Source organism: Phycodurus eques, chromosome 8 (assembly GCF_024500275.1).
Source record: "Phycodurus eques isolate BA_2022a chromosome 8, UOR_Pequ_1.1, whole genome shotgun sequence".
Classification (NCBI taxonomy): Eukaryota; Metazoa; Chordata; class Actinopteri; order Syngnathiformes; family Syngnathidae; genus Phycodurus; species Phycodurus eques.
This window is the reverse complement of record NC_084532.1, coordinates 17241873-17265384: the sequence shown is the minus strand read 5'-3', so window position 1 is coordinate 17265384 and position 23512 is coordinate 17241873. Positions and strand designations below refer to the sequence as shown.

The window sequence follows — 23512 nt, the reverse complement described above, 5'->3', positions numbered from 1 at the left end:
TAAGGCACCCAAACTTACAAATACACAATTCACATTCATACAGATATAAATAAAGGTTTTCCTAATCCAGAAAATCTCAGCATCAGAGCCCAAGCTTCCATTTCCTCTCTCTGCTCCCTTGTCTTCCTTTTTTCACAGTTTAGCTTGACTTGGGAGCTGCGGAGGATTGGAGGGGAATTGATAACACTCCACATCTCATGGGATGGTAACATGAAAAGACAGAAATAGCGAACGCTTTGTAGGATAAGACGTTCACACTTGATAAATTAGGGTTAAACAAAGTCTGGTAGAGGTTTTTATAGTGTGGGTTGTTTGGACCAGTTTAGCTGGAATATGATCATTAAATGGATCAAAGACATGGAGCCATGCTAAAATGACGGTGGAAAATGGGAAAATCAACAGTTATGTCTGCTTCTGGAGCCTTTATTAGGGTTATATATTTCATTCAGCTGGTAAAAAAATACCACACATCATTATCTTTTGGAAGTCAGCGTTATTGAGTTTTGTCACAATACGTCACCAATGCTGTTCAATTAGTTGCGGCTTTATCCCAATATATATATTTTTTCTCTTCTACCGTTGGTCTGGCATTAAGTGAACCTGGACCACAAGTGACATAAAACCCAGTATGTATCATGCACTGCACTGACCAAGATCAGAGATCCATAAAACCAGTCTCAAAGAATCGTCCATAATCCGCACCACTAGATGCTTCCTTGTTCTAAACCTCATGTCTACTCAAAGTTTCTTGGATATCAGTTAAGTCATATATGTACAATCCTTCTACAGTAATTTAAAAATGACGCCAAGAACAAAAAATATTTCCGTTCTTCTTACATCTTCTGACAGTCAACATACTGTTACATTATAATGTGTAGAATGCTACCCTACAATAGTGTCTATAAGAAAACCTTTGTATTTCATACTTGATAATATAAACTAATATGATTTCCTCCTTCTGCAGAGCCACCTCCCGCCATCACAGTTCAAGCCAATGTAACAGCTTCTCCGGGATCCCAAGCTGTCCTCACCTGCCATGTTGTCAGCACAGTCAGCTTCAACCTGACGTGGCTGAGAGAGGGTCTCGATGCCCGCTTGGACCCACGGGTACACATCTTGACTGACCTCTCGCTTCAAGTATCTGCTGTTACGCCAGATCACTCAGGCTGGTATGAGTGTATTGCTGTAAATGAAGGAGGGATGACAGCAGAGCGAGTGAAACTCATTGTGCAAGGTAAGGAGTGTTTTTATAAATATGCCCATTTTCTGTTGTGTACAAATTGATTTATTTCTAAGTCTTCTGAGTGTTTCTAGGACATGGGGTCCGTGTTTTTAAAATGTATTTATTTATTATTTTTTTAACAGTATATGTGTCTTTAGGTGTTAGTATCTCTTTGTGTTTCAAATTTCTACGGTGTCGCCTCACAAAAAGGTGCTAATGGGTACGAATAGGAAAGAGAATTCTGAGGTCTCTGATGTTAGAGACAGATGGTCTGGCTCACAGTCTCTCTGTTGTAGTTCATCCCAAAAGATGTTCAACTGGGTTAAGGTCAGGGCTATCAAGTACACTATGTTCACTAAATTCATCCAACCATGCCTTAATCGATGTTGTTTTATGCACTGGCGCACAGAAAAGGACCTGCACACAAAAGTGGAATTCTAAAACACAGTAATTGGTTATTAATCATGTCGTCTGGTTGAGTGATTGATTTTATTGCCTACTATCCCCAACTGTTTCCATTAAGATGCAAGTATAGACTTATCCACTGCCTTGGCGTGTGTACGAACTTTGATTCAAAGGAAATTAAGCCTTCTCGCTTAATCCCTGACGGTTGCCTGTTTAGTTTACACTGTCTAAAAGGCCAACTCGTTGCAAGACCAAACTCATTCCTAATATAGCGGTATGATCCTTTGGCTCACAATATTTCATTCTAATGCTTTATTGGACATGTGAAAGGATTTATGCCCTCTTGGGCAACTCCAAAGCAAGGATTTTACATTTCTAGATAGTTCTGTTCGTCACATTTCAAGAATCAGGAGCTAGTTGTTCAACTGAGAGAAAGTAACAGCGGCACCACAGTGCATGCCAGGAAATGTTCATACAATATACAGTAGCTATTAAATCTACTAGTATCAGATAATCTCTGCCAGAACCCATTATGGACAGTCAGAGCGTCAGCCTCACACTGGTTAGAGCGTCAGCCTCACAGTTCTGAGGACGCGGGTTCAATCCCCGGCCCCGCCTGTGTGGTGTTAGCATGTTCCCCCCGTGCCTGCGTGGGTTTTCTCCGGGCACTCCGGTTTCCTCCCACATCCCAAAAACATGCATTAATTGGAGACTCTAAATTGCCCGTAGGCATGACTGTGAGTGCGAATGGTTGTTTGTTTCTATGTGCCCTGCGATTGGCAGGCAAACCAGTTCAGGGTGTACCCCGCCTCCTGCCCGATGACAGCTGGGATAGGCTCCAGCACGCCCGCGACCCTAGTGAGGAGAAGCTGCTCAGAAAATGGATGGATGGATGTTCTAACATCTTCAACTGTAGTTACTTTGTTATACAACTGCCAGTCCCATAAGAAGTTTATTCACAGGCCATATTGTGCGACCAAAATTCCTCCTTTACAATTTTTGCCTGATTTTGATGCTTATCCTTTATAACTTTCAACCTCCCTGCTTTTTTTATGCATGTTTGTATTTTAATTAGTCTCTTCTCTTTTGTTGTGCTTTTTAAAAAAAAAAATTGTGTGTGCCTCATCTCCCACTCCTTCTCTCAAACAGCTGTCAGCAAGCCCTGGGGGGATTGTAATTACCCCCCGGTCTTTGCCATCCTAGTCATTTGCCTCACTTTGAAGAGGGTCAGGTCTGATGACCCACAATACTAGACAGAATATAGTGGATGTGATAGTAGGTTCACATTAAGCTAAAAAACAAACAAACAAAAAACACAACAACAACAAAAAAGAAAAGCATCTGTGATGCCATGTGCCATTTTCTTTCAAGTGAGCCTGCATAGCAGCACTGAGACAGAAATCTTCTTGTTATTATTGGACCGATGACTCACATACTGTTCAAGTTACATTACATATACGTATAATATTGGGTGGCACATTGGACGTGTGGTTAGCACATCCGCCTCACAGTTCTGAGCTTGGGGATTCAAATCCGGGGTTCTCCCCTTGCTTAATTCTTGATTCTGATTAAGTGGGTTTGTCCGGGTTCCTCCCACATTCCAACATGCATGTTCATTGAAGGTTCATTGAAGACACTAAATTGTCCAATTGTCCAGTGATGTCCTCTGACATCACTAAAATCAAAGTACTTTGGTGGTACAGCTGTTATATCCATAAATATTACATTTGAAACGTGACCCATAATTGGTGCAGACATACGTATACAGCAAATGTGGTGAAAACCTTTGTGTTTCAAATCCAGCCTTGCATGTGTGGACTTTGCATGTTCTGCGTGGGTTTTCTCCGGGTACTCCGGTTTCCTCCCACATCCCAAAAATATGAATGGTAGATGAATTAAAGACTCTAAATTGCCCGTAGGTGTGAATGTGAGTGCGAATGGTTGTTTGTTTATACGTGCAGTGCGATTATGCTGGCGACCAGTTCACGGTGTACCCCGCCTCTCGCCCAAAGTCAGCTGTGATAGGCTCCAGAATGCCCACGACCATAATGAGGATAAACGGTTCAGAAAATGGATGGATGGATGGATGGACAACAACAGAAACCAGTAGCAAACTTTAAAGAGAACTAGGGTCTAAATCATTGGGTTTTGTACTCATGATAGCATAGCGGTTCACTTAGCTAACTTTTGTGCAGCTGATCAATTCCCCTTCAATCTTTTGACTCACAAGCAGTCTAAGGTGTTGTCTAAAGTCAGCTGGGATAGATGCAGAAACTGCCAATAGTACCATAACAGTATCTGCAGTAAAAAAAAAAAGAATGGATTGTCTTTTTTATTGTCCCACTTCTAACCACAATTTGGAGGTAAATCATAAAAAGGGGAAATTCAGCCAGGCTAGTTTACGTAAGTAGGTGAAATGGATGATGTTAGGTGGATAATAAAGAATCTTAAATTAGGAAACTGATCGATGAAAGGCAGAGAGTGGATTTGTGGATAACTAAGGAGGGGAGGTTCTGTGAGGAAGCATCTTTTAAAGACACATTGCTGCTAAGTTAGGTCAAAAGAATGTGTCTTTGCCATCTGTGGACAGGGTGACTTCATATATTTAAAGAGGCAAGTGAGAGGATAGCCTAGATGGCCCTCTGACATATGTAGGCCAAAGGTCAAAAAGTACAGACCCACATCGTATGGCAATCTGGTGTCTACAGCCCCATGCTGTGCTATGTAAAACGGTAAAAGGATGAAATCATTTTCTCACATCTTTGACGCACCCTGGAATTGTCATGTCTGCTGGAAGCACAGTTTCCCACACTGTGCTTTCTACAAGCGTTCTTCAGTGACTGAATTTGGCAGTTCGAGTGGAACACACCCTTAAAGGGACGAGGGACACATCATGAATCAATTGGCTTGTCTCTGAAGATTCCACAGTTTACCAGGTCTGGGGACAACATGAGGAGGTTGTGGAAGATTATTTTTTTGCAGCAACACTGAATTTGATTGAATTTATGAGTGCCTGAATGAGATACCGTAGAATACTGTTTTCCTGATTAGAATGCTTGATTATATAAATCTTAAATGTCATTTTCTCTTTAGAGGTGCCTAGAGTCTCAGTAGAGCCTCGGAACCAGACGTTTATAACAGGAGAAGAGGTGAAGATCAAATGCTTGGCCAGCGGCTACCCTCCACCCCTTTTGGCCTGGACACACAATGGCTTGTTTATCATGGCATCGAGCAGGTAGTTTCGCTATTTATTTGAAAAGTTTGGACCTTCTATTGGCTCTTTTTTAAGATGTAAAATCAAATTTTGTTCAGACACAGAATGACAGCTGATGGCATGCTATCAATAAGAAATGTGGAGAAGAGGGATGAAGGTGCTTATGGCTGCTTGGCGAGCAACCAAGCTGGAACTGACGCAATGGTTTCCGTCCTCACTTACATTGGTAACTGATACGCAAAGATATTTACTGAACATACACATATGACAAGATATATGACAAAAACTGTACAGTGCTTACTTTAGTGCTTCCCCTGTAGAATCTCCTGTGGTGACAGTGGCTGTTGATGAGATTCTCACTGGCAGGGGAGAAAGCACCACGATGGCCTGTTCTGCATCTGGAATCCCTCAGCCAGAAATCTGGTGGTACAAAGGTAAAAACAGAGAAACAGAGCAATGTGGATGTATTTTAGACGAAAGAGAAAATATTTAGGGAAGAAAGTAAAGCTGTGTAATAAGTATAACGTCAAGCAATCTCTTCTGCTCTCCAGGGGATGTAAAATTGCAATCAACGTCTTCAGTGGACATCGATGCACTGGGAGGTATAATGACCATCGAGAATACCCAGGAAATGGATGCTGGAGATTACACTTGTGTGGCTTCCAACACTGCCGGCACCTCATCAGGAAAGGTTGCTCTTGATGTTGGAGGTAATTATTGCCTTTCTTTTTTTGTTCGTTTCCTTTGTATGAGCAACAATTAAGTTCAGAATGAACTAAGAATATGAATGCAGATGTAAAGCACTATGAAACTAGCACACTTTATTACTCATATTTAAAGGAAGCCGATTGTCGTTTTTCAGTGATCTCGGTTTGATACCAGTTGCGTGTTAGCGAAAGATATACAGTACCATAGCAAATCAACACCTCAATGAGCATCTTTTATCCCATTTTGAACGCTTTATAGCAGTAAATGTCACAGATGCTACAGGTTTTGAGTGAGTGTGTAATTGGCATGCTAACAGCAGGAATGTTCACAAAAAGCAGCAGTCTTTAAACTGAATGTTTGAAGGCTGCCTCAGACATTGAATATGCCAGTACATCCAGCCAGGTCTCACAACAAACAACCGTCTAAACCCCACAAGCCTCGGAACAACACATCAGGTTATTCACTTTAGATATTGTCTGAGATCAGTCATCCTCTAGACCATAGTAGTATGTTGGCGCAACAGATTAGGGTAGGCCAGTGTTCTCTTTTTACACAGTGGATGAGTGTTCTCTTCAAAGACAAATCTTGGTTTATACTCAGGCAGGCAGATGGAATGGTGTTGGGTAGGCTAGCAATGATTAGGATGTGGAACAGATCAGTGAAACATCCAGAACATACTCGTGTGAAATGGGTACATAATAATGCAAATGCCTTTTTGTACTGGTAGTAAGACATTGTCAGATCAAGGGCACAATATGCCTGGTTTATATTTTAATTAGCTGTGTGGTGTGTTCTTTTATAGAGCGATAAAAGATATACTTGGATTGTTTGCACATGCACACAAATAAAACAATGAGGGTGTTATTGTGTATAACTGACACAAGTAAGTCTCTGGGACAGTTCTTTGATGTGTCAGTGCACAATCCTTATATACTGTAATGGCCAGTTTGGTTCCATGTAGCACATATTGCACAGATTAAATGTAATGACCCCTGCCTTCTTCAACTTCATTGCAGATGCACCAAAGTTCATCCAAAAACCATTAAACCTGACAGCGGACATCGGCTCCAATGTGACCCTACCGTGCCAAGCCCAAGGCTATCCAGATCCACAGGTCACCTGGAGCAGACAGGATGGTTTGCCCCTTTTTATTAAGCACCACGGACATAGCACCATTACTCAAGACAAGGGAGGTCTTCATATCACCAGTGAGTTTCTCATTTACTGACTGCATGAGAACTATATTATTTGGATTTACACATGACAGTTCCTTTCCTATGTCAGAACTGTGGGTTGAGGATGAGACAGAATATGTCTGTGAGGCTTACAACCATTTTGGCAAGATCCAAACCCAAGCAAGCATCACTGTGACCGGACTGGGTAGGTACAAGGATTATTAAATATGCAAATGCTGTACCTTGTTTTATTTTATTCATTTGTCAATATTTACCAGGTTCACAGATCTTGTATGTGGAGTACAATTCCTAAAACAAAATAGAACATCCTACAAAATTTGTGTCAGAATTTTTCTTAATGTGTCGCTTTGAGCATTGACACATGCTACTTCATTAGCGCTTGAACATATGTACCTTGTTAACCACTGTTTCCGTTTGACTGTTCCTCTGCTGTAAAAACACTCTAAACCCTTTTATGTAGGTCAAAGGTCAAAAGGTACAGAACCACATCGATGGCATATATTATATATTGGAATATAATCTTGTCAACATTTTTACATTCACACAACCTTTGCGAGGATAAGCAGTACAGAAAATGGAGGACATATACACACAAACACACAAAAAAAACTTAAGCACATGCATCGAGATATATTTCGGACAATACAGGTAATTGAAGGGTAGAGTAGTCAAAATAAGGAATTAGTGGCCACAATGTGTGTGTGAGTTTGTATTACCAAGGAAACAATCTCCTTTTCTCATTCAACACCCATTTGTATGTCACAAATTGCACAAATTACATCATTGTTGTTTGTGTGAACATGTACCGTCTCCAAATAGATAGGTGTTTGCATATATGTGCACTGTGTGGTGCTGAGTGAAAAACAGAAAGTATGTGAACACTCTGTAACTACTTGGATTTCTGCGTAAATTGGCCATAAAATTTTATTTAATCTTCATCGAAGTCACAACAATAGACAAACACTTGCTTCCTATCATTGTGAAGCAGAATTCACCAAGCGTTGGATTGTTCACCCACTCATAGGGAACGGGAGTTGGGCTTATACTGTTGTGAGACAGGTTAGTTTTACCCTACTGATGATGTGTTGTTGCAATAGTAATCTTAACACACAAGTAATTATTCTGCATTCTTGTTTTTGTTGGACACTCCAAGTAAACATTGACAGTGCAGGGTGTAAAATGTATGTGAACTCTGAGTCTAATGACTTTATTAACCAATCGGAGGAAAGAGTCAGCCTACCTAGAGTCCAATAAATGTGATAAGAGTGGAGGTGTTGGTTAAAGCTGTCCTGCCCTATAAAAAAAAGCCGCCAGTTCTAAGTTTTCTATTCTCTAGAAGCACTGCCTGATGTGCCTCGCACAAAGGAGCTCTCAGAATACCTACAATTGCGTATTGTTAAATTTCATACCACTGGAAAGGGTCACAAACGTATCCCTAAAAGGCTTTATGTTCATTAGAAAATTAGTCTAGAAATCCATCCATCCATTTTCTGAGCCGCTTCTCCTCACAAGGGTCGCGGGAGTGCTGGAGCCTATCCCAGCTATCATCAGGCAGGAGGCGGGGTACACCCTGAACTGGTTGCCAGCCAATTGCAGGGCACACATAAACAAACAACCATTCACACTCACATTCACACATAGGGGCAATTTAGAGTCTTCAATTAACCTACCATGCATGTTTTTGGGATGTGGGAGGAAACCGGAGTGTCTGGAGAAAACCCACACAGGCACGGGGAGAACATGCAAACTCCACACAGGCGGGGCCAGGGATTGAACCCCGGCCCTCAGAACTGTGCGGCAGATGCTCTAACCAGTTGTCCACCGTGCCGCTAGTCTAGAAATTGAGAAATTTAACCACTTTTGCTAATTCCCGAAGAGTGGCCATCCTGTAAAGATGACTGCAAGAGCACAGCGCTGAATGTTCAGTGAGGTGGAGAAAAACACTGAGAGTTAGCTTATAAACTTATAGAACTCTCTGGCACATGCTAATGTCTCTGCTTGCCAAATCTACTATCAGTAAAACATTAAACAAGAATGGATATTTCTGGAGGCCACCACGGAAGAAGCCACCAATGGCCAAGAAAACGTTGCTACAGATCGACGGAGTGTCTTGGTCTGGGACTGCCTTTCTCCCTGAGATTGCTATCATTGACAGAAAAATGAAAGTTTATCAAGACATTTTACAAGAGCCCTTAAGATCATCTGTCTGCCAATTGAAGCTTGGAAGAAGATGGGTGATGCAACAGGACAACAACCCAAAGGACAGAAGTGGATTAACAAGTGAATGACTTCAACAGAAGAGCGGCCCAGCCAGAGTCATGACCTCAACTCGATTGAGATGCTTTAGCAGGACCTCAAGAACTGAAGTGAAAGAAGACTGGTCAAAAATTCCTCCTTATCGTTGTGCAGGTCTATTCTGTGATTATAGGAACGTTCGGTTGAGGTTCTTGCTACCAAAGAAGGCTCGACCAGTTATTGAAGCCAAAATTTGACATACAGCACCTTTTCTAAAACTGCACTGTGATATTGTGCTAAGTAAAAACATACAAACATATATAGATTTTTGTGTGTGTGCTATTAGAAAACTACAGTATGTTATGACCAAGATTAGATGATACTTTGTGACCAATTTATGCAGAAATCCGGATAAATTCAAAGGGTTCAAAAACTTTTTCTTCCAACTGTATATGATTGCATTTTGAATTTTGCAGGGAAGCAAAGGGTGAATGTCCATACTTTTAGCAGATGTGGAAAATGCACGTGTTTATATTACTTTCTGTCGACAGCAAGCAATCTTTTTTTTCCCTCTCACTGTAAATATAAACTCCTTATAGCCTCACTCATGGCCAGCGGCTTCAAATCAAATTGGATTCCACATCATTTGAAAAAATATGTGTACAATTAAGACATGTAGCATGAAGGTTGCAGCAAGAGTTGTTGTTAGCTAGTTTGATCTCAGGATGTGACATGTGCCACAATTCTTTAAATCAGAATAATCTTTATACGCCAAGTATGTTCTAAATACACACAAGGAATTTGTCTCCGGTAGTCGGAGCCGCTCTAGTACGACAACAGACAGCCGATTGACAGAGAACACTTTTGAGACATAAAGACATTAAGAAAAACAGTCACTGAGCAATATATATATATATATATATGAAGATTAAAACAAAAAACTATGAGATGTTTAAAAGAATGTTAGCCTATCCCAGTAAGCATAGGGTAAATGCATAGTCCACCCCTGACGGATCAGGGCTGACAGAAACAACCATTCACACTCACATTTGAGCTTAGAGACAATGTAGAGTCTTTACGCAAGCACATGGACAACATGCAGAAATGCCACAGATAAATAGAACAAAACCCAAAGGTCCTCGTAGACATGAATGCACTTTTTCATTGTCAATGGTCAATTGCTATTGTCCTAAGCAATCCATGACTTTTTGAACGTTATCTACAGTGCCGCCTATCATTGCAATGAGTCCGGTGGTGATCAGTGTGCTCAAAGACCAGCATGGTGACTTTACCCTGTGTAATGTTGGCTGGCAATCCGCTGCCTGAGAGACAGTGGTTACACAACTATGGCCTTGTAAGTACAACTATCAATAAATACAAGTTAAATAAAACTGTTTTGTTTCTTTGCTATGCATATGTTCTTTGACTTGAGTATCATATATAAATTAAAGCCTATAAACCTGCCTATTTTCAGGTGACCTCAGATGAGTATGTGACCATATGGAGGGATGGCAGTCTGCACATTGAGCGAGTTCGGCTGGACGATGCTGGTGACTACACTTGCTTGGCTGAGAGCGTTGTTGGGGCCACCAACCACACCACCACTGTCAACGTCTATGGTATGGTGTTTATATATATATATATATATATATATATATATATATATATATATATATATATATATATATATATGTGTGTGTGTGTGTTGTGTGTGTGTGTGTGTGTGTGTGTGTGTGTGTGTGCGTGTGTGTGTGAAGACTAAAACAGAAAACTATGAGATGTTTAAAAGAATGTTAGCCAGATTAGTCATCAAAGATAAATGCAAAAGTATGCCATAGAAGCTTGTCTGTCATATGCGCATTACACCCTTTTATTCAGTCAAATTCATTTTATTTATGTATTTTTTGTTTCCCCAAAAATGTCAAAGGCTATAAAGCCTTGAAGAAATGTGTTGTGTGACTAGAAAAATAAAACAGGTTGCGATTATGGGATCGTAACAAGGTGGGGAGAAAGGAAAATGTATTACCTTTGCCAATACTGTCTTCCGTGAAGGAAAGACATTCTCCAGATGCTTCTGAGATGCAAGACATCCTGATAATGTTAAAATAGTTCATCCACAAAAATATTGCAATGACTTTCCTACTTTGTTTTTGCTATTAGTGATTCCATCCATTCAGCATGGCCCTCAAGTTTTCAGCACAATTGAGGGGAAACCCATCTCTCTGCCCTGCCATGCCAGTGGAATACCTAAACCCAAGATCACCTGGTCTAAGGTCTGTATTGGTATTAATTGATTCTGATTCTGAACATCATGTTATAGTTATATACAGCATATACTCCTCAGGTACATGGGTGAACCAAGAGCCTATCCCAGTAAGCATAGAGTAAATGCGTAGTCCACCCCTGATGGATCACCAGACAGTATCAGGGCTGATAGAAACAGCCATTCACACTCACATTTGAGCTTAGAGACAATGTAGAGTCTTTACGCAAGCACATGGACAACATGCAGAAATGCCACAGATAAAAGGTCTCATCTGTAATCTTGTAAGATAGCAATGTCAAAAATATGCTAATTGGTTGCCGTACTGGCAATACAGAAAATAATCATTTTACTTCAGCAGAATAATAAAAGAGAATGTATACAACACCCCTGACCCTAGTGAGGATAAACAGTTCACAGAATGGATCGATGGATGGTATACAACATGAATTGGAATTTGACATTTTGGGGCTCTCTGCATCACTGTCAACCAGTTTTATGGCATGACTACTGTCGTATTAAATCATTTCAAAGACATTCATCCACATGCAGGAGCATTTTATGACACATTGATTCCATTTGACACATATTGTAGGCATATTGTAGGCACACCTCTCACCTTAAAATTGTGACAGCTGATTACCTTTTTGTGTGTGTTAGACAAGGATGAGCTCTGTGAACTAAGATGCAGTAGATACTGGATGTGTGTATTCAATATCTCAAGTTTTAGGGGTTGTTTAGTATTACATGACAAGAGGCCACCCATGTTACACTGTAAATCGACTCTGGAATTTCAGTATTCCATGATGGGTAAATGCGTGCGTGCCTGTGTGAGGCCACGTTTATTTACCATGTGTTGCACCATTAAACTACCTGTGTGAACTGTCTTAAAGGTACACAAGATGCTAATCCCTGCTACTGTATGTCCCACAATCAATATATACAGTAATCAATAGCACACTATGCAGCAGATACGCGCTAGCTTTGTTTTTTGGTTCATTTGATTGTCTGACGCATTTCATGTTTTTGTCCAAATTTCTTTTGAGTTGAATCGTTGGTATAGTGACGTGAGTAGCGGGTGTTTCCATTCACCCTTTGAGATTTGTTTTGAAGGGTGGCGAACTTGTGAACTTGGGTGGTCCAGCCTTCTCTTTGGACTCTGACAGCAGCCTGCTCATTGCCTCACCCTCTGGAAATGAGACAGGAGAGTTCCTCTGCACAGCTGCCAATACTGCCGGTCACACCTCGAGAAAAGTTCAGCTTACTGTCTATGGTAATGCTTATGTAATACATTAAAGCTGACACTTCTGAAAGTGCTTAAATGTCAATACAGTAATGCTAACTATTCTTAAATATTGGGAAACCCCATTGACTCCAGACAATTGGCCTGATTCAAAAATACGTTTGAAATAATTTCATTAAATGTGTTCTTAAAAAGGTTCATTAAAAGATTTGGGGAATTATGAGGTCATTGTAATGATGAAGATATACTATTACGCTATTTAAATCCTAAAATATCATATGTATGTATGTCTGTGAAGTATTAATTCAACAGTCTTTTTAAAAAGTGCTCAGTAGCTAATTTTGTGAATCAGGCCCAAAAATGTTTAGTTCATTCAACTGTGTCCTGTACCGTAAAAACACCTTGGGGTCAACGGGTTGAAGGAACATTATGTGTTTCTCCCTGAAAGACTGCATACAATATACATTTTTTTTTTTGTTTGTTTCCAGTCCGCCCTAGGACCAAGGCTGGCGGTGCCAGTGGCCCCTCTGATCTAATGAGAATGTCAGTGATAGAGGGTGAGGATGCAATTTTGCCATGTGATGTCCACAGTGTCCCTCCACCCTCCATTAGCTGGGCCAAGGAGAAGCAGCTCATCTCTCCTTACTCCCTGAGGTAAAACATACATACATATTTGACCCCACGCAATGTTAGTCACAAATCTCTGTGGATACTTTTGGTATGTTAGAGATATTAGGATAGAATACCCATATTGTCACTGCAATCCAACTGTATTGTGCAATAAAATGAGGTTTTTCAGACGCATGTGCAAAACATTATACGGTACTGATATGGACAAATAGTATAACATAGCTATGCAAAATATGACGCCAATACAATAAGTAATATTTAACTTAACATAGACATGATCTGAGCACAGTGTTGTGTAATAGGCAACATTGTTCAGTCTGTACTATGGTAGAGTATGAGAACCTTTTCCATTAATATTTGCACTGTGTCTAATTAATAAACTTGCTTTTAATGTCTGTGTTCCTTCCAGGCACAACCAGCTCCTTTCAGGCTCACTGAAGATCTTAGAGAGCAAAGTGTCAGACAGTGGGCTCTATGTGTGTGTGGCCTCCAACATTGCTGGCAACCTAACTCAATCATTTGAACTGAGTGTTCTGGGTAAATTGACATTAGCATTATACTGTACACTACAATACTAGCAAAAAAGACCATGTTACATTATTAGTTTATTTGTGATTCTGTCACAAGATAAAATTATCAATGGTATGTACATAGCATAATTTTGGGGTGCTGATTTTTGATTTTGAAGTCATTGGGACACACCTCATAATGAGGAAAAATTAATTCATCAACCTAGAGGTGTAAAGCAATTCTGTGCTTTCTTTATCAATTATCAAGTATTCCCAGAAGAGTAGAAGCTGTTATGGCTGTAAAAGGGATAACATTGTTTTCTATTTTCATTTCTTGCTAGGTTTTCCAATACTTTTTTTTTCCAGAATGTACTTACTTAAGATGGGAGAATCAAATGTATTATCTTGACTTTTATTATCTACCAATCAGTGCCCCCGAGTATTCAGACTGGTCCCAAGGTCATGAAAGTCCATATGGGTCATCCTGTCGAGCTTCTGTGTATAGCGCAAGGGGTACCGAAGCCAACCCTTTCCTGGACGAAGAATGGCAGGAGGTCTCCAATGTCACCTGACGGCAGTCTCACTTTGAGCCCAGTGGGACTGGACGATGGAGGAACTTACACCTGTACAGCAGCCAACATTGCAGGCAGTGATGAAGCTCAAGTTCAACTACTAATACAAGGTTGGTTTCAAATATGATCTAATCTGATAATATCATTGTACAAAATGTTGGGCCAGGCCATTTTCAGGATTTTTTGACTTTATTTTAATTTTTTTGGTACACTGTTTTCAATGCATGGCTTGTTTACGGGCACAACATTAGGCACCGTATATTTGCTCGATATAAATGGGTTCTATAGAGAGCTGTATCAAAAAGTATATTGTGTGTGTGATGATGACATTTGGTTTCACTTTTCACTCAAATTTACTGAAAATTACCAGTAATAATTTTTCTATAATGCTGGCACACAAACACGCACACACACTCTCGCACATACAGTACACAAACAAGAGCTCTTATCTACTTTTGTTAACAGTTTGACCCTGGAAGATGTCTGCACTCATCTTTTGATAACTACATTGTGGTGTGTAACTGTCCCTGTTTGTATTTTCAGTTCCACCAGTGGTCGAAGTATTGGAGCCCCCATTCAACAGTCCCTTACAGGAGAGAATTGCAAACCAACGTATCGCCTTCCCCTGCCCTGCCAAAGGTACATGACAGTAATCACCTATGCTTATCCACAATTTACTGAACATTGTCTACTGTGAAGGCGCTTACAGTACTTGAAAAGTATCTTAAGTATTGTCACCTCTGCTTTTCACAACCATACATTACAAAACCTTTTTTGCTCCACTTGTTGACGCAGGCCTTCCCAAACCAGTGATTCGATGGTTGCGTAATGGCCAGGAGCTGACTGGTAATGAGCCCGGTGTGTCTATCCTGGAGGATGGCACACTGTTGATTTTGGCATCTTTGTCACCGCTGGACGACGGGGAGTATGTCTGTGCTGCCGCTAATGATGCTGGGTCCACAGAGAGGAAGTACAAGCTCAAAGTCAATGGTGACTGACCCAATTAATGTGCTCAGTACCACTAAAATCTTTGCTGATTGGATCTCCTATTATAATCACATGTAATGCTTCCCAGTGCCCCCCACACTCCGTGACAGTGATGCATCAGGAAACCTGTCTGTGGTTCAGAGCCAGCCCACCAATTTGGCGTGTGATATAACAGGAAGTCCGACCCCAGTAATCACCTGGTTCAGAGACGGAATTCCTGTAAGTGAAAGGAGCCTGTACAAGCTCACATTTGGGACTTCATAGTTCTAGGTTTTTCACTGTGAATATCATCATAGAGACTTTAATGAGCACTCCATCTGTTCACATGCTGTATGATCAGATTTTTTCTTGAAGTTGGAAAATGCCGTTGTTGGCAGGATTCGAACCTGCGCGGGGAGACCCCAATGGATTTCTAGTCCATCGCCTTAACCGCTCGGCCACAACAACCTGTCAGGATGTGGCTCTCTATCGACCTCATCATTATTACATGTACAGCGCCAGTTTTTGCAAAAAGAAAGAAATACAATAAAATCCAAATCCTATCCCAGGCCCCGCCTGTGTGGAGTTTGCATGTTCTCCCCGTGCCTGCGTGGGTTTTCTCCGGGCACTCCGGTTTCCTCCCACAACCCAAAAATATGCTTAGTAGGTTAATTGACAACTCTAAATTGCCCGTAGGTGTGAATGTGAGTGAAGTGTGAGTCTTTGTTTGTATGTGCCCTGTGGTTGGCTGGCAACCAGGTCAGGGTGTACCCCACCTCCTGCCTGATGATAGCTGGGATAGGCTCCAGTACGCCCGCGACCCGAGTGAGGAGAAGCGGCTCAGAAAATGGATGGATGGATGGATGGAGATATATCTATATATATATATATATAGATATAGATATAGATATAGATATAGATATATAGATATATACACATACAGACCCTTTAAAAAAATAGAATATCATGAAAAAGTTCATTTATTTCTATAATTCCATTCAAAAAGTTAAACTTTCATAGATTATAGCTTCAGGGCCCATAATTTCAAGTATTTATTTGTTTATTTTTACATCATTTGGGTTTCCAGCTCATAAAACCCACAAAATCAGGAATTCAAAACATTTGAATATTGTGAAGAAATTACCATTCTTCATTTTGTAGAAAAAAGAGAAAGAAATTAGGGTCATATTAAATCACTCAAAATATGGTACTTTCAAAACGATGTTTTCATCTTCAGTACTTGGTTGGGAATCCCTTTGCTTTAATCACTCGATGTGCCATGGCATTGAGGCAATCAGCCTGTTGCATTGCCTGGGAGTTATGGAAGCCCAGATTTCCTTCATGCTGTCAGTTCTTTGTTTTTGGGTCTGGTGCCCCTCATTTTCCTCTTGATAATACCCCATAGATTCTCAATGGGGTTTAGATGTGGTGAGTTGGCTGGCCAGTCAAGCACTGTGATGGCATGGGCATCAAAGCAGGTTTTGGTGCTTCTGGCGGTCTGGGCAGGGACCAGGGGCCTAATGTAAAAAAGGTGTGTACGTTCTTTTTCATGGCAAAGTTCAGATGTATCAAGAGTGAAATGTCCGTGGAAATGTGCGGTGCCTCACGCCAACTTCATGGCTGGCGTGCGCACGTTTGTGCAGCTGTTGGTGCTTTGGCGACACTTAGAGGTGATGCTGGGAAACTGTTATAATAAATCTGCACATCAGAGACACATGAGCAATTAGCACTGATGAACAATTCATACCCGACAACATTTGATTTCAACAATGTAAAAGAAGCAAGGACTCGGAATTCACTTGTTGACCAGTGTATTTAATGAATCACTGATATTTCTGAGGACGCCTATAAATTGATGAAGGCGATCATTTATGCCGCCTATTGCCCTCACAATCTTCTCCTGTGACTCTAGCACAGCACGGGTGAGGACACGGCCAGTTGGGCCGGCAGCAGCAGCCGGTTGTTGAAGTGTAATTGATTCGCAGACGGTGGGGATGCCGGAGGAGATCTTCCTCCTGTTTTGGCTACACTTTGGCGGTGGGCAGCTGTAATGCACCTAATCCACCGTAATGTCTGACCACTTCTTTTTTAATTCAGCGTGTGCGCACCGTTCTAACTCAACAGCAATGACAGCCGCACACGCTGTCCCATTCACTCCTTTTTCGCTTGACGTTAACGCTGGAGGACAGCGTGCCAAAAGAGCATTTTCTTGCGCGCAACCACTTCATTGAGCAACTTCACATTCATAAAAAAATATTTTTCTTCATTACCATGCTCATTTTCCTTTTTTTCCTGATCATGCAGAGATCGGGATCCCAGGCGCAGGATTCATTTAAATATGATTTGCATATTTAAATGTGGGCATGCACAGGGAGGAGTCGGCTACTCCAACATGTGCACTCATTTCCACGTTGATTTGGATGTACGAAGGAAATGTGCTTGGATTCATGCGTACGCACAGATTCATACATCTGGATATTTTTGTGCGTACGACGTTTTCTGGATTTGAGTGAGCGCCATGTTTCAATAAGAAATCCTCTAAAACATTCTGATAGACTGTTGTGGTGACCTTGGATTTATATATATATATAAATGCATTGAATCTGTCCTCACCTATGTGGAGTTTGCATGTTCTCCCCGTGCGTGCGTGGGTTTTCTCCGGGCACTCCGGTTTCCTCCCAAAACCCAAAAATATGGATGGTAGGTTGATTGAGGACTAAATTGGCTGTAGGTGTGAATTTGAGTCTGAATGGTTCTTTGTTTATATGTGCCCTGCGATTGGCTGGCGACCAGTTCAGGGTGTACCCTGCCTCTCGCCCAAAGATAGCTGGGATTAGCTCCAGTACGCCCGCGACCATAATGAGGATAAGCGGTACGGAAAATGGATGGATGGATAGATATACAGGGATCTCGTTTGATGTGTGTCCCGTGTCTGTGATGCATGAAAATTAGCATGGACGCGTTAAGCATATTCATTCTGCTTCCGTAGACTCATGGTTTACGTACGTATGTTTGTGTGCGTGCGTGTGTGTGTTAGTGAAGAGCTTCCAAACACAGCAAATCAAAAGTACCAATACTGTCTTGGTGCTAGCCAATCAGAGGCAGAGTGGGACAGGTTATTGTTCCATACAATGGACATGGGAGTTTTTTCTGGATTCAATAAACATTCATTGTTGTGGTAACACCCGCCACGCTGCTCACGACGCTGGCAGAACGGTGTTTGCAACACAACCACAACTGGGACACTTAAGGGAAAGTTAACCTTTTATTACATTTGCTAGCCTGCGAACTAATGAGCTAGCAAACTTATTTATTTATTTATTGACATTTACGATCAGCAAGATTTAAAATTGGACTTCTGGAATTGTCCTTTAATGTTCTTTTCTGAGACAGAGAGAATATGATAAAAATAAAGAATGGGAAAGTTATTGACAAAAACTTTGCTATGTATTGCAAGTAATTCAAATTAACTAACAGCATTGAAAATATTTTAAAACCAATTTTTTTCTTAGTATTAGATATTTCTTAGTAGTTCTATAACTGAGTGGCTCCACTAAGAGCAGGATAGGTAGTTAATGTCCTGTCTGTATAATGCCCCCCACCCCCCAAAAAAAAAGTCAAATGTCAATGTTCCGCGTTATACATAGGTATAGTGGAAAATGAAAAAAAAATAACTTTCCCTTTTTATAAATGTATGCCGCCATCAAAAGGTAATGAAAAAGCTGTACACTTTCATTCCAATATGCCACCGCCAACTAGAGGTTACGAAAAAGGCTGTGAATGTCAAAATAAGAGGAAGTAAATAAAAATAAAGTATTACATGTTCAAATATAGTGCTTAACTTCAGAATAATTATTTGAATAAAATAACAAAATGCAGATAATACTTTGTTTTGATCGTATGGGTAGAAGCAAAATCATGCATTGTAAAAATGTATTATACATAACTGAAGGGTTTTCCAGAATTTTGAGGTCAACTTTGGGGTGCGCATTATGCACGAGAAATTACGGTACTTTTTTTGTATGTTGTATGTTATTTAATATTTCATTATGTTGTTCAATAGGTAGAGGCTAGTAACAGCATTGAGATTCTCGATCAGGGCAAAACCTTAAAACTACTGAAGGCAGCCATAGCAGATGCGGGCAGCTACACCTGTAAAGCCATCAACATTGCTGGCAGCACAGAAAAATACTTCTTTGTGGATGTACTGGGTGAGTAAAGGCAGTCACTAATGACTAACCATTAATTTAATCTCTATAAAGTACAATGCTGCATTGACAAGCAAGTTGCTCCGGGGTGGGATCTGTTTTAAAATCTTGGCTTGTGCAGTTCTGTGTGGAGGTTTGCTATTTTTGTCTCTCTCCACCTGCTTCAACTTCCTCCCACATTCCAAAAAACATGTTTGTCAGGTCCTGTGTTATTGTTAATGAATCATTTAATTGATTTGTGGTAAATCGAAGGTGTACCCCTCAATATTAGCCAATTGACATAGGAATTCCGGACAGGATATGTTAAAGAAATTGGAAGAATTAATGATTTATTAACCATATTTCCTCTGTCAGTCCCACCAACAATTGCAGCGTCAGACTCCCCCCAAGATATGTCTGCAATTCTCAAACAGGAGATCAGTTTGGAGTGCAAAACGAAAGGTGTGCCATTTCCCACGATCCAGTGGTACAAGGACCGAAAGTTAGTACCCAATAATATTATAATGGTCAAATTCAGTGAAGTCCTTTTTTAATCTTTCTTTTTCACCTATGCTTTGTCATGTTTCTAGGGTGGTATTTCTCGGGGATCCAAACTTGGAGGTCACGAATCATGGTCAAGTTTTAAGAATAAAGAGTGTCCGTCTAGGAGACCAGGCGACGTATCAATGTAGTGTCATGAATAGAGCAGGCAAACAGTCCAAGGACTTCAATCTCAGCGTGTATGGTGAGTGTTTTGACAAAAAAAGTACTTATGGAGTGAGGCATTCCTGTTGTATGAGCAATCCTTTTTTATGAAATGCCGTGACAAAATATTGGGAAAATATCTCTGCAACATCTAATATGGCTTTAAGAATGGCATGATGTAAAAATCTCCAGAGAAGGATTTATTGCTATTGGTTTCTGGAAATAGATTAGTTAATTTAATATGTCATTAAATTTGTCACACAAAAATCTAGAGGAAAATTCATAAATTAAAATGTTTTTTTTTTTTTTTTTCCTTGTGTTCAAGTTCCCCCATCCTTAAAAGGTGGAAACAAAACAACAGAAGTCACCGCACTGCTGGACACAGTCGTCACACTTGAGTGTGAGGCACGGGGAGTACCACTCCCCATCGTCACCTGGTACCGAAAAGGAGAGGCCGTCCTGTCTAGCCGTCAGTCTCAGTACATAGAGCAGGGTCGTTACCTGAAGATCCCTCGGGTGCAGGCATCTGATGCTGGGCAATACACCTGCAAGATGACCAGTGTGGCCGGGACAGCTGAAAAGAGCTTTGAGCTTGATGTCTACTGTAAGAAATCAATATTTTATTCTCGCTGGGCTTCTACAATTTACTACTGACCATATTTTTACACTGTAAATACTTTTTATACTTATACTAATATGACACTTTGGTTTGACAAAGCTGAAGTGGAAGTAGAATATCAGATAACCTGAACCGCTCTCTTCAATTTCTCATTCTTTTTTTTTTTTACTAATTCATCTTCCACTTCCAGTGCCTCCTTCCATCGAAGGGCGACAGAGCGGGGCTTCTGAAAGAAAGGTAGTTCTCGGTAAGCCTCTCATCTTGGAGTGTGAGGCAGGTGGCTACCCTCCCCCTTCCCTTACCTGGCTGAAGGATGGAGTTCCAGTGCAAGATGGAGACAGTGTTCATGTCCTCGAGCAAGGGAGGAAACTAAAACTCCTGTCAGCCATGGTTTTGGACTCGGGACGCTATGTTTGTGTGGCAACGAGCATTGCTGGGGAGACAGAGGTCAAATACGACGTCAGAGTTTTGGGTATGCACAAATATCTGTGGGGACATATTTGTATTTTATTATAATATAATGCATTTCACGCATTATCAATCCAATCACATGCAAAAAATAGATTCTCCAGGCAAATGGGAGAGGCTTTTAGGCTGTTTTTTGTTATATTTTGGATGCCTTGCAACACTATTCAAACCTCTATCCCAAGTGCTTTTAAACACCTTTGTGTGTCATATGTATTGTTGATTCTTTGTATCTATACTCTGTGTTTGGATTCCACTTGTGAAAGTTACACCTCCTTTGTCTGAGTGCCTTTGCAAATGTAACTGATACGGTCTTGTTTAAAATAAGGCCCATTGCAAAGACCAGAGGATATGTACATGTGAGAATGTATCTAAAAAAATAATTTCTCTTAGTGCCGCCTTTAATTGATGGAGGAGATGAAATGACTGACAGCAATGTAATAATAAACAGTCCTCTGGAGCTGGACTGCCACGCCACTGGGGCTCCTGCACCCGCCATAACGTAAGACCTCAGATTTATAAAATGTTTATTTTACCTGTTACATAGAATTCGGAACAAAGTCATCTCCGTCCTTAGGTGGTATAAAAATGGTCAACTTGTCACACATGGCGAGGGGCTTCGACTTGCAGCCAATGGATGGCGACTGATTATCCCCCGCACTCAGGTCTCGGACACAGGTCGCTTTCAATGTGTGGCCACCAATGAAGGAGGAGACCATGAGAAAGACTTCAATGTGGTTGTACAAGGTAATGCTTTCTTCAAATAAAAATAAAGAAGTTTTATATTTGTGCATTAAATATTTTGCAACATACAGTACGTTAATTCAAAAATGTACAGTCTAAATTCAAGCTGCAAGAAATCTTTGGGTGAATATTTCTATTCTTTTTCTTTTCTTGCTTTATCCAAATACTATTTTGGCTATTCTCCCATTCTATAAGTCTACCCTCTGAACTATTCTAGTTCCTCCATTGATTCGATCCCCTGGGACTGCTGAACGTGCGGTGGTTCTGCATAAACCAATCAGTCTGGAGTGCATCTCCAGTGGCATCCCTGCGCCCACCATTACCTGGCTTAAAGACAGTCGACCTGTTGATACATCACAGGGGCACTTTAAGGTTTGATCAATTGATTTGAGTATGACAAGTAGTCGTTGTCTAATTAAAAACAAGAGTTGGTCTTAGTTTTATTTGATTTAAAGAGTAGAGAGAAAGAGAAGAGGTATGTAATGTAACTCTTCACACCTAAAACCAAGACAACTTTTTTGATCTCTGAAATCTAGAACAAGCAGTGAAACTTGCAATTTAACATGAACGGTAATTAGACATGTTTGTCGTGTGTCTGTGTGCATGTTTTTTTGAACACCAGCTGGAGTCAGCAGGCAGAGTGCTAAAGGTCAAAGGGGCAAGACAAGAGGATTCTGGGAAATACACCTGTCTGGCCACAAATGCTGCTGGTGAAGCTCAAAAAAACATACGGCTCAGTGTCCATGGTAACAAAACAATACAGAGTGGACTCCTCTGTGTCTTGTTTTCTCCTGTGTATTGTTATGCTACTGTATATATAATTAACTCTGTGTGTATGCGTGTGTTTCTTAGTGCCCCCCACAATCTCCACCACTGGAGACATCATCAACCAGACCATCCTGTCAGGCTTCTCTACTGAGCTTGAGTGCAAGGCTGCAGGCAGTCCATTACCTGGTGAGACTCACAAACAACCTCTGTTCTTTTCTAGTTCCGAGGCAGTTTCTTCTGACACTGCTCTAGCCTTGGCTTACCCTATGACTCTATCAGCAGAAAATTGATCTCAGATGACTCCCTACGGTTACGTCATTCTATTCTGACTGCCATTCATTCCATGCAATGTAGCGTGTACTGTACAGATAAGCACCCGCATTCCAGCATAATTGAAAATTTTATACGGATGTTTTTGTATTTTGGATCTGATGTTGCATTCCAGATCTACTGGGGTCTGTGAAATAATGTAATGCAAAAATGTCCTAACAGGCATCTTCTAAAACAGGTCTAAAAAAGTGCTCAACTATTTTAATCAATTTCAGCTATGAGAGTGGACCCCCCTCATATTCGCAGTTTGGCATCCACGGATTCATGGATTTATTTTCCATTTTTTCCCCTTTTTTTTTCTGTTTTTTTTTTTTCTTCTTGGCCGGAACCAAACCCGAAAATGCTTCATGGTGGTTTATCCGCGCTTATTCAAGAATGTTAAGTGTTTTAAAAAAACAAAACAAAAAACATCTTTCCCCGCCCCCACTGCTGTTATAATGACCGTCAATTATCCGCTGATTTTCACTTTTCACAGTGTGGTTCTTTCCCTACCCCCCGCGAATAGCAGTGGTGTACTATATCTGTTTCTCA

At 40.8% G+C, this 23512-nt stretch overlaps 1 protein-coding gene and 1 non-coding gene across 2 annotated transcripts in view; one reads left to right on the top strand and one right to left on the bottom strand.

Moving 5' to 3' along the window:
* Positions 1-23512, top strand: part of hmcn1 (hemicentin 1) — a 79537-nt gene that overhangs the window by 23884 nt on the left and 32141 nt on the right. The window contains 28 exon segments of the mRNA XM_061683353.1: positions 965-1234; positions 4721-4862; positions 4940-5067; positions 5162-5275; positions 5393-5551; positions 6566-6757; positions 6834-6929; positions 10206-10258; positions 10260-10334; positions 10455-10599; positions 11141-11253; positions 12357-12516; positions 12975-13140; positions 13526-13653; positions 14056-14307; positions 14741-14836; positions 14993-15187; positions 15273-15403; positions 19227-19374; positions 19726-19852; positions 19941-20095; positions 20381-20659; positions 20865-21146; positions 21533-21641; positions 21717-21886; positions 22101-22255; positions 22506-22629; positions 22736-22837. Coding sequence (XP_061539337.1) covers positions 965-1234; positions 4721-4862; positions 4940-5067; positions 5162-5275; positions 5393-5551; positions 6566-6757; positions 6834-6929; positions 10206-10258; positions 10260-10334; positions 10455-10599; positions 11141-11253; positions 12357-12516; positions 12975-13140; positions 13526-13653; positions 14056-14307; positions 14741-14836; positions 14993-15187; positions 15273-15403; positions 19227-19374; positions 19726-19852; positions 19941-20095; positions 20381-20659; positions 20865-21146; positions 21533-21641; positions 21717-21886; positions 22101-22255; positions 22506-22629; positions 22736-22837 — 4266 coding nt within the window.
* Positions 15550-15631, bottom strand: trnas-aga (transfer RNA serine (anticodon AGA)). The gene has a single exon. It is a non-coding gene; the product is annotated as a tRNA-Ser (tRNA).